The 12,945-nt window shown below is 43.0% G+C and overlaps 1 protein-coding gene across 1 annotated transcript; it reads left to right on the top strand.

Moving 5' to 3' along the window:
• Positions 1-1,122: 1,122 nt before the first annotated feature.
• On the top strand, positions 1,123-12,007 carry ZFAND5 (zinc finger AN1-type containing 5). The gene is made up of 6 exons (XM_039241573.1): positions 1,123-1,610; positions 5,856-6,015; positions 6,440-6,551; positions 7,181-7,284; positions 9,518-9,643; positions 10,359-12,007. Exons 2-6 carry the CDS (start codon positions 5,865-5,867, stop codon positions 10,505-10,507), a joined length of 642 nt encoding a protein of 213 aa, XP_039097504.1. The 5' UTR covers positions 1,123-1,610; positions 5,856-5,864; the 3' UTR covers positions 10,508-12,007.
• The last annotated feature ends 938 nt before the right edge of the window (positions 12,008-12,945 follow it).

A 12,945-nucleotide genomic window follows, 5' to 3' on the forward strand; every position in this document is an offset into this window, starting at 1 on the left:
CTAAGCTTCATTTCTGTTTATTCAGTAAAGGCCACTGTTTACTACAAAATTTCAGAAGTACTTTCTGTCTTAGTAATTTTGTTCTTTTGAGTTCAACTGAAGTCACTTGGAGAGGTCAGCTGTAAGTGGGATATTTTTGTTGGTCTTTGGAAGGGTTCTGGGTGTTTTGAGTTCAATCGCCTCTGCTAACTGCTCAGGCCCTGTGCCTCACTTATGAACCGCCTGCCCAATACCCCCCTCCTGTTGAACTTCCCCTGCAACGTCTGCTCTTTCTGGGCTCCCCCGTTTCAGGTCTGGCGTGTTTTTGTCCCTTAACTCCACGTCTTGAGCAGAACATTTGGTGCTTTCCCAGTTCACGACGCCTTACTGGAATAGTCGATTTCCAGGGATTTTACACGCTGGCCAAAACAGTTTGTTCCGAACAGCGACGCCAGGGCCGCGGGGGCCGGGACTGGCAGCCAGTCGGCCGAGCGTTTCCCGACTTTGCACAACCGCCCGTGACCTTGGGCGAGCGAGCGAGCGCCGCCTGCGCCGCTGCTTTCCGGCGGCGCCCGGGCCGCGCTCGGGCTGGACTTTAGAACCGAAAGGGGGTGCGGGGAAACGGGGCAGGGGACGCTTCTTGAACAGGCGAGAAGTTATTTTCCTTTCCTCGAAGGGAACCCTTCTTCCTAACTTCGGCGGAGGGGGCGGGGAAGCGACGGTTAGGGGAGTAAGGAGGAAAGGAAAATGTCTGCCAAGGGCTTGAGACAAAGCGTGAGAACTCAGACGGCGAGAAGCGGGCTGGAGGGAGAAAATCGGAAGGAGGAAGGCTGAGGGCGGACAATCGGGTTAAAAATAGAAACGAAGTCTCCACAGGACTCGCTCCTTGCAGCTCCACCCTGGGGCCGACAGCCTCGCCAGTGACTCGGCTCCGCGCGTCGGCGGCAGGGCCCGACTTGACCCCGCCTCCCGGACTCGGGATCGGGGCCCGAGGGGGCGGGGCGTCGGGCTCGTGACGTCACCGCGCTCCCCGCCGCCGCCGCCGCCGTCGGGGTTTTCGCTGACGCACAGACCCCGCCCCTCCTCCGTCTTTCCCTCACTGCCCGAGCGCCGGGCGGAGAGAGCGCGTCAGTCGGTCGGAGCGCGGGCCGGTGTGCGTCTGGACTTGGGGCTCGCTCGCTTCCCGGGAGCCACGCAACTTCCCCGGCCACAGCTGAGGCGAAGGAGAGCACCGCCCGCGGGCCCTCGCGGCGCCCAGGCCTCCCCGCGCGCGTCCCGGTCGCCCTCGGAGTCGGCCCACCCCGCCGCCGGTGGAGGCGTGAGGTGACGACGGGCGAGTGCCGCGAGCAGCGTTAGCCGCCGCGGCCTGCGGTCCTCCCTCCGCCTCCTCCTCTGCCCCCCCCCCGCTTCCCTCCTCCCACTTCCCGAGCTCCGGCGGGTCCCGTCCACGCTCGGTGCTGCTGCAGGAACAAAGGAGGACCCCGCGGCGGCGGCAGCGGCACCTCCGCCCCGCTCCCGGCCCGCGGCGGCCGCTCCAGGGCGCCCGGCTCGCCCCTCCCGGAGGCCTGCGCCCGGCCCCACCGCGCCGGCGTCGCGCGCGAGCCCGGCTCCTGCCTTCCTGCCCCCGCAGGGTGAGTGGTGCGGAGCTGGGGGGAGTGGGGGGCGCCCGGCAGCCCGCGCCGGGGGATGGGAGTGGGGGGACCCGGGCCTCCGGCGGAGCCCGCGCGGGCCGCGGCTGGCGGTCTCCGGGGGAGGGGAGCCCGCCCGCCGGCTCGGGAAGCACAAAGACGGCGGCGTCATCCTGTGGTCGTGGCCCGGGATCCCGCGCCCCCAGGTCGCCTGCACCCGCACGGGCCGGAGAACAATGCCCGGCGTGTGGGTCCCGGGCCTTCCTCGCGTGCGTCCCGACCGCCCTCGGCGCGGCGCCCGGCGTGGGCCGCGGGATCGGGACAGACAAAGGGGCCGTGGCGGCGGCCGCGCCCCCGACCCTCGGCTCGCCGCGCCCCCCCCACCCCCCTCCCCAGTTCGCCCGCCGCCTCCTCCGAGGAGCCGGCGGAGGTCGGGGGTCGGCGCGGGCCGGCCGGGCCTGCGGAGCTGCTGTTCTGCATGACTCAGTGATTTTTGGAGGAGGCCCTGCTGGGCTTTCCTGAGCAAGGCCTCGGCTTGGGAGAGGGGCATGGGGGGAGGGATGGGGGGCCGGGGGTACCCGGACTTGTTCCGAAATCCTCTGGAACGTGGGTGCGGGGGGCTCCTCCGCCGTCGTGTCTTAGTTTTGCCGGCGTCGCTGCGTTTCTCGCCCGAGATCCCTTTCATGGAGGAAACGGAGCACCGTCCCCTTTGTTTCGTGCATTTAGGCTGGTGAACGTGCAATTCTTGCTCGCTTTCCACGCACTCCCGTGGAGCCGTGGTTTGAGGAAAGGCCCCTGTTTATTGAATGCCTCCTGGGAATCTAGTCTAAGGACATTAGGGTAAAGTAGCGTATATAGGTCACAGAGCCCCTGGTTTTAAACCTCGAGTTCAGGTCATTTACAGACTTAAAAAAAGTAACAGTAAAATTTCATTTTATTTATTTTATTTTTTTAAGTAGGATTTCAGAACTTAATGGGTGAGAATATTGGAATTTTATCTTACAAGTTTGCTTTTTTTTTAATGTTTCCCCAAAAAACAATTTACTGTAGTTCTCCCGTATTTTCTGGCTCCGGCCCGATATTAAGCCTGGAAAGGAGCCTTTAGAAATCATAATAATCTCCTTTTGGCAAAGAGAGAACGGAGATCTGGAGAGTAAGGACTTGCCCAAGGTCACTGGCTTAGTTAGAAGTAGATTAGATACTGGAACTCAGGTCTCCCCTCCAGACGAGTAGGCATTCTTAACATCTTGGAACATGTGCACCTGAAAACTAAATTCCATAGGTGTAAAAAGCCTTTTTTAAAATTATTCCTATTTGAGGCTGTAGAGTTTTCTGCTAGGTGCCCGGGTTTTGGTTTTTCTTTAAACTAGGAGTTAGAGGAAGCCACAAACTGTAAAAAATAGACATTTCAGCTATTCGAACTGTAAAAATAAACATTTTTCCCTGGGCTTGGTAGAGCTGGCACAGGGCTGCACAAGTTTCTAACAACAAAACTTTAAAGGTACTAAATAGTAATGGTATTGTATTTTTCTGAAATGTTGCCAAGCAGAAGGGAAAAGGCCCCCTCCCACCCCCAACTTGCTGCTAAGCAGGGGGATTTCAACATGAGGATTCTTTCTGCCTGGGTGCTCTCTGTACTGGGCTTGGTTTTTATAAACAACCCTGACCATTTTGGCTTCATGAGTGTGTAATGATGCATCTTTTTGTTGAATTTGAGATTGTTCACTAGCCCTCCCTACATTACCAAAAAAAAAAAAAAAAATAGCAGCCTCAATGGCATCTTTTTGTTTTGTTTCCTTATTATATTAGATCTATAAACGCAGCATCCTTGGTTCTTGGGGTTGTGTAGGAGTTGGCAGGCTCTAAGATATAAATAGAAGCTGATTTCAGAGGCCCCTGTTGACTAGGCTTTATGTGAGAGCCTCCATCCAGCTCAGCCTGTCACATTGCAGCCTTGTGACAGGCTGAAGCTGCCGCCCATGTGATCTAAGCTTCTGAGAAATATTAAGGCAAGCTTTGCACATGTGATGGCGTTTAAAAGCTGGCTTTCTAGAGGGGAGAAATCTACAAGATGGGAAGCTTCGTGGAAGACTAATGTCCTGGTGTTTCTTGTGTCTCCATTGCAGGCTATTTTTAGTGAATTGAAAGTAGTTGTGTTTTCTGAAGAAGGAAAGGTGGGATACTTAGCAAGTCCCAAGTGGGTAATTGAGATCCCTTTCCCCCTCTTGTATGTACAAGGAAAGATTTTAAAGAATTGGATTAGCTAAGGTTGGTGCTTAATTTAAGGTTGGTGCTTAAATTTAGGCCTGTTTGCTATTCTAAAGCCACTGTCAGATGTCCCTGGAAGTTCGTATAGAAACTGTGAGCTAGCATAATTTCTTGGGCTGGCTTCAAGGAATGAACTTTTTGTATAAGGCAGATTCCCACGTATTCGTGGGGGGAGGGGGTTTGCAAATAAGGACGTAATTTTTTATTTGAAGCATTTTTGCACATATTAAAATTTTTTTAAGCCCAGCTGAAAATGTTTATTAATAAACAAGTGATGTTGAAATGTTTACACTGCCCTGCTCCAAATGAGTCAGCTAAATTCCACTTACTATTTAAAGAGACCATGTCAACTAAATTAGTAGTATTGTTTGAAGTAAGTTGTGGTTCTCTGATACTATATAAGCTTGGTTGGTTTGAAATATTTTCAAGCCTCAGATACTTCTTTTTGCTAACAAAAGGAAAGATTACTGTCATTTAACTGTGGGGGGAGATACTGGCAGGATTCTGGCCAGGTCAAATTTGGTTAGTCCTCTTCCCCCTTTTTGTAATTTTGGTGATAAGTATTAAATACTTGTTAAAACATTGTTTTTAGTAATTCACTAAAGAGTGTATTCGAGTGCACGATAGTTGAGAAAAGCCATATGAAATTGTAGACCAGCTCTAGCTTGAATGAAGTACTTTACTGCACTTAATTTGAAATGTTCATAACTTAACAAGTAACTTAACTTCCATTATCAGTGTTGAGACACATTTAAATGACCATGACCACAAGTTATAGCACACAGTCTCCCTTTAATAAAATGTCTCAAATAAGCTTTTTGTATGTACATACATATTTTAAGGTGACATGGAAACTTTACACGGTTTAAATTTTTCTTAATGTATATTTTCACTTAGAAAAATTTACTAAATTTAGCATAATGCTACTGTATCTGTTCTAATTTTAACAAGGCTTCTGGAAAAGCAAGGTAGGCTTGCTGTATGAAGTTCTTTCCAGTAACCTAGCATTAAATATTAATCATTACTGAAGGTTGTGTGTTCATATTGCTCTACTTTGCCATATTGAAATTGAGCTTTCAAAGGTTTCATTTTCTGATGTAAGAAGGCAAGCGCTCGTGAAAAGTTTTAATAGAGCCTTTGGCTAGAGAAATCTATAGCTGATAATGTGTGCATTTGCAAGTTACTAGGTACTGACATTAAAAGTGTTCAAACCCAGATTTCACAGCCCAAATGCAGAACTTAAAAGGAATTTCATGAGCAGTGACCCCTAAATTCTTAAAGAGCTTCACTTGTTAGTGCCAAGGTAGCAGGAAAGACCAGATGATCTGTCAGCTCTCTTCAGTGTTCTGTAAGGGTATTACAACATTTTTAAAAGTACAGTTCTGCCCGGTAGCAGAATTGTTGAATTGCTAGTGAGGCCCAGTATTTTATAAGATATTAAGAAAGAAAGCTTTATCGCTACATCCTGTATATGGCCAGCTTAAAGAACCACTAGTACATATCAGGAGTTGGTAGATTTAATTGTGATTATTGTAGATTTTCATTTCATTGGCAAGTTCATTTTACATGTTTTTAGCCAGAGAGGTGAAAAATTCATTCAACACGGTGTGCCTATAGTGCAGGAAATCAGAAAGTGATTTTAAGATGACAATTGTCCAAACCGATTTAAGTTCAGTTCTGATAACTGGCAGAGTGACCTTTTCAGAAATTGAAAGAAAGATCATAGTGACAGGTGAAGTAATACGTCTTAATGTTTAATGATAGACGATTTCTGTAATGCCCTTTGTTTTATAAAGGCAACAAAATATTCATAGTTTTCCTGGCCTGCTCTTTTTAATGATTAACATAATTTGGGCCTTTGTTAGAAATAGACTTGGTGTTTAGAAATAACAGAGGTATGCTGATGGCTGTCATACTAATTTAATGATTTTTTTTTGTAACATGCTAATTTCTAAAATATTGTTTTTGTTTTGTTTATAGCAGAAAAATATGGCTCAGGAGACTAACCAGACCCCAGGGCCCATGCTGTGTAGTACAGGATGTGGCTTTTATGGGAATCCTAGGACAAATGGAATGTGTTCCGTTTGCTACAAAGAACATCTTCAGAGGCAGCAGAATAGTGGCAGAATGAGCCCAATGGGTAAGTGTCCGAGGAAAAACCGATTTGAAGAACTGGTGGACAGAAAATTTAGAACCAAGAATTGGGGCCCAAGACTGTGAGAATCAATGCTGAGAGCCCAAGGAGAGAAGACCTAGGAAAAGCTTGAAATGAAAGCAGCAGCCCACATCCTTGGCACAACTACATGAGGAATGAATGACCATCCACAAGCATCTTCTAGCTCTTTTATTTTCCTTTTTGAGGTTTTGTTTCATACTTAGGTTCACTGGATGTGACTTTTTCATATGTTTTTGTTTGGATACTCATGTAATTGTAGGATTCTGCAGTACAGTGAAAGTGCTTAAATCACTAACCTAATTAAAAGCAAGTATTCGTTACTTATTAAGAGTCTTGCTACTGAGTGTTTGTAGTCTTGTGGTTTCTTACAAATCCTTTTTTTAAATAGGAACAGCTAGTGGTTCCAACAGTCCTACCTCAGATTCTGCATCTGTACAGAGAGCAGACACTAGTTTAAACAACTGTGAAGGTGCTGCTGGCAGCACATCTGAAAAATCAAGGTAAGATTGACAACTTCGGGGTTTTTATAATAATACAACGAGGAAATATATCTGTGTTATCCGTACCGTTCTGATTATGAATGTTCGTATATAATAAGGATGTTAATGTATCAGATGCCCTTAGCTTTGCTTGTGTTTCACAATCTGGGATTCCAGGATCCTTTACTATATGGTCTTGACAGGTCATTGAAGAAAGACATATTGTAACACTCCATGGTACTCTCAGGGATGCTGTATTGAGAATGCTGTGCTTTTATCTCTTATAATTGAGGTTTAGTGATTGTAGAGTATGGCTCTGCAGACTACACTGTAATGCTATATAAGGTATTTTGGCAAAGCTGCCCCTTTTGCCCTTAAATTACAGGCACAGCTACAAGTTCCCAGTCGGCTACAATAGGACATCGTAACCTATACACATGCAGCCTTGAATTGATGAGCCATTTATCAGATTGCTTTCTTTATTCTCAACCATGTGTGCTGGGCATCCAATATTTTTTTAAATTTTAGATTATTTAGCTCCATTTGATCATGTTGGAAATAATACATACTTTAAAGTTGAACTGACAACTTAATTTCTCACAAAGAAGTACCCTTAACATCTTTAAAAATGTTTGCTTGAACTCGAATAGAAATGTGCCTGTGGCTGCCTTGCCTGTAACTCAGCAAATGACAGAAATGAGCATTTCAAGAGAGGACAAAATAACTACCCCGAAAACAGAGGTGTCAGAGCCAGGTATGCTTTTTGTTTAATACTAGTTCCGTTCTGGATTTGGTAGTACAATAAAGAGTTGTTGGGAGATGATTTCCTTCCCATTGAAAGATTAAATTGGAGAGAGAACTGTAAAATACAGGCCAAACAAGAACCACTATCTCTCAAGTCCCTCGGGTGAAAAACAGTCATTCTTTACTCTTTTTTTCTTCTCTTTGAGCCCACACCACAAATTTATAATCTGGGGTCTGGACATCTTAAGAATTTAATGAATTTAAAAGGTATTTACCATTATATTTTAAAGATCTCTAAATCACTAAAGAAAGTATTATTCATAAACAGAAGAAATAAGATTAAATTTCAAAGCCATGAAGAAAACTTCGTAATACTCAAAAACAATATTCAGTCTTGGTATCTTCGGTATTGTAGGAAATATTTAAGACAAAGAACTCATTAAACACTAAAATTTTCAAATTGAGAAAGTGAGAGTTGAAAACTCAGTTTGGAAAGGCATTTTTTTCATTGAGTCTCTGAGTCTCTGCTTCTGTAGACCACAGTTAGAAGGGCCGTCATGTTGCCAGAGATGGACTTGTTTGAATTACCTGTGCCGGGCCCTAAAACAGGTATCTCTGTACTGTGGAGGGCACATAATTCATGTAATCAGTTCATTATGTCCGGATACACTGTTGACTGAACACAATATAAAACTTTATTGTGAGGAAGTAATATCTGTGGGTATGTAATCTGCTTTGGAGGTTTGCTTTTGCTAATAACATCACATAGCAAAGCTTAGGTGAACTATAGCAATCAGTCTATATAAAGTTAAGTGAAAATTCTGAAGTTCAGCAGGTGAATCCATATTTGGTCTTTTCAAATGCACTCCGTTTTTCTGAAAAAGCCAGCCAAATTAGGCGTTTGTAGGGTTTTCTACACAAAATTACTCTGACCTTGGAACTGTGCTCTTTGCTTTAGATCTGTAGCTAGTCTCCGTGTTTATTATTTCTTAATACATTCTGTAGTTTGTTCCTCTTTGCCTTTACTGAATCATTTCCCCCTTCTGAACTCCCTTTGTCCCTGTATGTCCCAGGAACCACTATTGAGTTTTTTGATGGAGCCAAGGAAATGGCTGAGTTACGGATTTAGGGAGAATTTTAGAGTAAGCTGTCATGAAACCTATCAGCTCGCTCTCGAGTTTGGATTTGGGCTTACAGCATTGGTGCTGGCCTAGTTAAGCAGTAGTGCACAATAATTTGCTATCCTTGGGGTTTGGATTAATATTCAAATTCAGTGCTTCTGTATAGTTGAATTTTACAAAAGCAGAACTAATTTGGTATTTTTGTTTTAAGTAACTAGTGGTAATGTGGCCTTTATTTAATATGGTGAACTGCAGTTTTATCTTCGTGTTGACAAATTTTATTGATGTCATATGAACTAAAACTTTAAAGCCCTTTTAGGTGGAGAAAAAGGAACTTTTTAAAAGTAGATCATTATCATTGTATAAATTCTGTGCCCATTTTAGATAAGTATTGCAAAGCAAATAAAAGCTGCTTTAAAAATTCTTGATTTGCCTATGGAATCCTTAATAGTCAAAACTTCACAAGTACTTCTGTTGTAAAGACTGTTAATTTCTCAAAAAGTTTAAAAACTATTCAGATTTTCTGCATGTAACCATATAAAGCACTGTTAAAATGGTGAAATAATTATTGTGAAATACTAGGATCTGAAGTTCATTAGGGCTTAATGATTTGGGTTTTACTCACTGAAATTTTGCTAGATCTGTCTGTTTAGTCTTTTGTCTATCTGTATAAAGCCAAAATGAATTTTTTAGCAGTTGGCAACTTTATATGCTGAGTAATGAATGTAAACTGCCCTAATGAAGAAGTTTGCATTTAGGCAATTGCAGTTTGGAAAAACTGGGCATGTGACCAGCATCTCCCAGGTCTTTAAAAGTTAGAATTTTATTCCCTAGTACTAGGGGTTAAGAGTCAGTTAAAAGGAATTTGAGTGGAGTAATCATTTTGCAAAATTTAGAGGAGCCGAGTATATGTTGTTGATTGGCAAGAAATTGTCAGTTTTGAAAGAAGTTCTGACTCTAAAGTAGAAGATTCTATTTAAAGCACGTGTTTTTAAGAAAGGCTTCATAAATATCTTCGTTAAGAATCTTACTGTTTCTCTTAAATGTTTTCTTTTTGTGACTTAAGTAATTGTTGGCCAGAGAACTCTTAACAATTATCACCTTTTCACCCTTGTTTTGCAGTTGTCACTCAGCCCAGTCCATCAGTTTCTCAGCCCAGTACTTCTCAAAGTGAAGAAAAAGCTCCTGAGTTGCCCAAACCAAAGAAGAACAGATGTTTTATGTGCAGAAAGAAAGTTGGCCTTACAGGTATCGCAGAACATACAGGACCGTATATATTTTATTACAAGGCTTTAACAGGGAGCTCTCTTAAGGGACTAGTGAGTCTTAACACCTACAACAAAATGCCCAACTTTCAGGAACAGAAAGTTTCCAGAGTAGACTGGGGGCGGGGGGCAGGATAGTGGGGAGAAGTTGGGTTTGATTTCCACTTGAGTCTCTGATCCTCTGAAACCTTTTATCAGCTTTAGGCCTTCTATATTAATTACTCTGCTTTACTAAATTGATAAAAATTCATCTCTTTTGAGTCTTTGCTCTCCTGGGGAAAAGATAGTTGACCCAAACAGCGAACACCATCTGTGCCAGGCTCAGAATGTTAGCGTATGTTTTAACTGTTTCATTTAAATCTCAGAACCCCGTGGTCCTCTTTTCCCCAGTTTTCACTTGAGAAAATATTTGTTTATATGTAGGAGGAGGCGGATTTGCATTCAGGTCAGTCTGGCTCTAGAGCCTGTGTAACTTCTACCCTGTGATACTCCACTGGAGTTTAGGAAGGAGAGCTCTTTGAATTTCTCACTCTGTCAAAAGAGATTGAAAGCTGTTTCACAGTGTAGAGTGGCAGACTCCATCTCATGTTACAAAGAACCATGAAAATCTGGTTCTTCTTCTGTACTGACTGAGGCTTTTTTTTTCCTTTTAATTACTGCAAATTCCCAAGTGACTCTACTTCCTCTTATGTGTACAGGGTTTGACTGCCGATGTGGAAATTTGTTTTGTGGACTTCACCGTTACTCTGACAAGCACAACTGCCCATATGATTACAAAGCAGAAGCTGCAGCAAAAATCAGAAAAGAGAATCCAGTTGTTGTGGCTGAAAAAATCCAGAGAATATAAATTACTACTTGTGAAGAGACTGAAACTTTGTTTTTATTTTAATATATCGTAGGAAAACATTAAAGAGCAGATGCATGGCCATTTTCCTTTGATGTTCTCCAGAGTTTTACTTTACACTTGTCTGTCTTATAATTGAAATTTTAGGATGTTTGGGTGTTTGTTACAGGCAGAAATGGATAGATACAGCCCTACAAAATGTATATGCCCTCCCCTGAATAAAATTGGATGAGACTCTGCACAGCAAATTAAAATACACAGACGATAGGGACAAAATTTAGTTCCCTCGTGCCAAACAAAATACATGAAATCTCTGCATGTTTGCAGCATATCTGCCTTTTGGGAATGTAATCAAGGTATAATCTTTGGCTAGTGTTATGTGCCTGTATTTTTTTAAAAAATGGTACACCAGAAAAGGACTGGCAGTCTACTTCTTCCATAGTCAGACTTCACCCTGTTAATTTCCACAACATGTTCTTTGGAAGCAGGAGGAAAGCTATATAGAGGATCAGACCTTTCCGTGAAACCAGTATTTGGTGCCATATGTAAGCCTGGCTAATTGGTCTTCTAAAAGCTGTCAAGTAAGACATTCTGGGAAAGGTAAACATCGCAACTGGTTGTCATGAGTAAAGCCGTCAAGCCAACAGGGGCTTGAGCTATCTTTGAAGCTTTTGTGCTGGCCTGCACCAGAAGATGTCTGCATTACTCTCATTGCTCAAAATGTTGTGTAGCACAGAACTGCACTAGGATTAATTTGTTTACAAGAAGAAATTAAAACTACATTTGGTTTTTACATGCAGCAGCTCTATTGAATAACATGCATCTGAATTTTAAGTTGCAAAGGTATCCGAACAGTTCATTTTTCATGTGCATCTTTTGTTGAATGTTTTGGTTCAAGAAAGAATGTTTAAAGCTTTTTTAAAGACTTCAGTTCTTAATGTAACTGTACCTTCTGCATGGAAAATCATAACCAACATGGCTGCAGTAGACTTCTTAGTGGTATCCAGCACCACTCGCAGAGGGCTGCGTTATCATATTAATTGTACTTGGGTGTAGGACTCTAGTGTTCTTGGGTGTATTGCATGGGCTGCATTATCTACAGCATTGTACAATAACAACTAGAAGAGGCAGTATACTTCACTGATGCTTGTCTGGTAATATCACTTCTGTGTTATAATGGAAGGTTTTTGTGATGTATGAAACTTGTGTTTTTTATATATAAATGAGTATAGTTAGATTAGTATTGTGGTAATGCCTGTTTTCATCTGTAAATAGTTAAGTATGTACACGAGGCACTACTTCTGATTTATTGCAGTGTTCAGTCCTAGTTTTTACTTTAATTAAAGCATTCAGTTTTGCTTTCGATTTTATGTACCTTAGTTCTGAGTTAGACCTGCAGATGTGTACAGATAGTTCATATTTATGTATTGCACATAATCATGCTCTTCAGCATTGATGCTATATTGTATTATGTAAATAATAAAAGCCATGTACAGAGGGAAACTTCCACTTGTTCATTGGGTTCTTCAGCCAGTTAGAAATCATAACGGGGAATAGTTAGAAAATGTTCGTATTCAACTTTGTAGTTGCCTATGTAGACCTTGCATGGCTATCTTGTAATTTGTTTTGATTGCCACCCCTGAACGTGTTTAAGTGAGAGCCTGGGGATGAACTTGGAGCCTTCGGGTAGGGTGCACAGCGGGCAGGTTAGTTTTGAAGAATGGATAGGCACCTTTTAGGATCATAACAATCTTAGGACTTATGAGGAGAAAGGAATGGAGTCGTTACAACTGTGACCTCTCTCCCTTTCCCATTTTCTTGCTTTATATACGGTGACGCTTTGGGCATGACCGTTCGTATACAAAAACAAGCATAGTTTTTGTTTCTTTTTGAGGTTTGGTTCTAATGTAGAGCTGGGCCCATGGAGCTAAAAGCAGAACCATGAGTTTTCAGTAACAAGAGTCCGAAATAGAAATCGCCTCGTTCACTAGTCTGTCACAGTTCTTTGGGTGCTGCTACCTTTGCTTCACGTGGGGGAAATCCTCAGGAGATCATCTGAGTTACAGAGACTGAAGAATCACAATTGAGGTGAAAATTACTGAGGCCAACAATTTTTATTCAAAGTTTAAGACTGCCCCTCTCTGTGCTACCTTTGTCAACGTTTGCTTGATGAGTTTTAAATCTTAAGGTTATGAAATCAAAGTGGTACCTGGGGGATAAAGAAGACTTAGACAAGGTGATGGGCCCTTTGTTGTTCTGTAACTTTGTGCAGCACAAGATGGTGGTAATTGTACCATAGATTTTTGTAAGAAGTATTGAGGAAAGATTTGGACTGAGGATTTGTCAGTAGCATCAGTTGATTGAGAAGAGAAAGTGTAAGGCAACTAGAAGATTGAGTGCTAGCTAGACTTACATTTAAACCTGAATGTTCTTCAGGCAAG

The sequence above is a fragment of the Hyaena hyaena genome, unplaced genomic scaffold (genome assembly GCF_003009895.1).
Source record: "Hyaena hyaena isolate Hyena2069 unplaced genomic scaffold, ASM300989v1 scaffold_196, whole genome shotgun sequence".
Lineage (NCBI taxonomy): Eukaryota > Metazoa > Chordata > Mammalia > Carnivora > Hyaenidae > Hyaena > Hyaena hyaena.

Excerpts from the sequence above, each read along its gene's own strand:
- ZFAND5 (XM_039241573.1), top strand. The coding sequence starts at position 5,865 with ATGGCTCAGGAGACTAACCAGACCCCAGGGCCCATGCTGTGTAGTACA. Across the intron at positions 6,552-7,180 it reads AGCACATCTGAAAAATCAAG|AAATGTGCCTGTGGCTGCCT; the intron begins GTAAGATTGACA and ends GAACTCGAATAG. Across the intron at positions 9,644-10,358 it reads AAAGAAAGTTGGCCTTACAG|GGTTTGACTGCCGATGTGGA; the intron begins GTATCGCAGAAC and ends TTATGTGTACAG.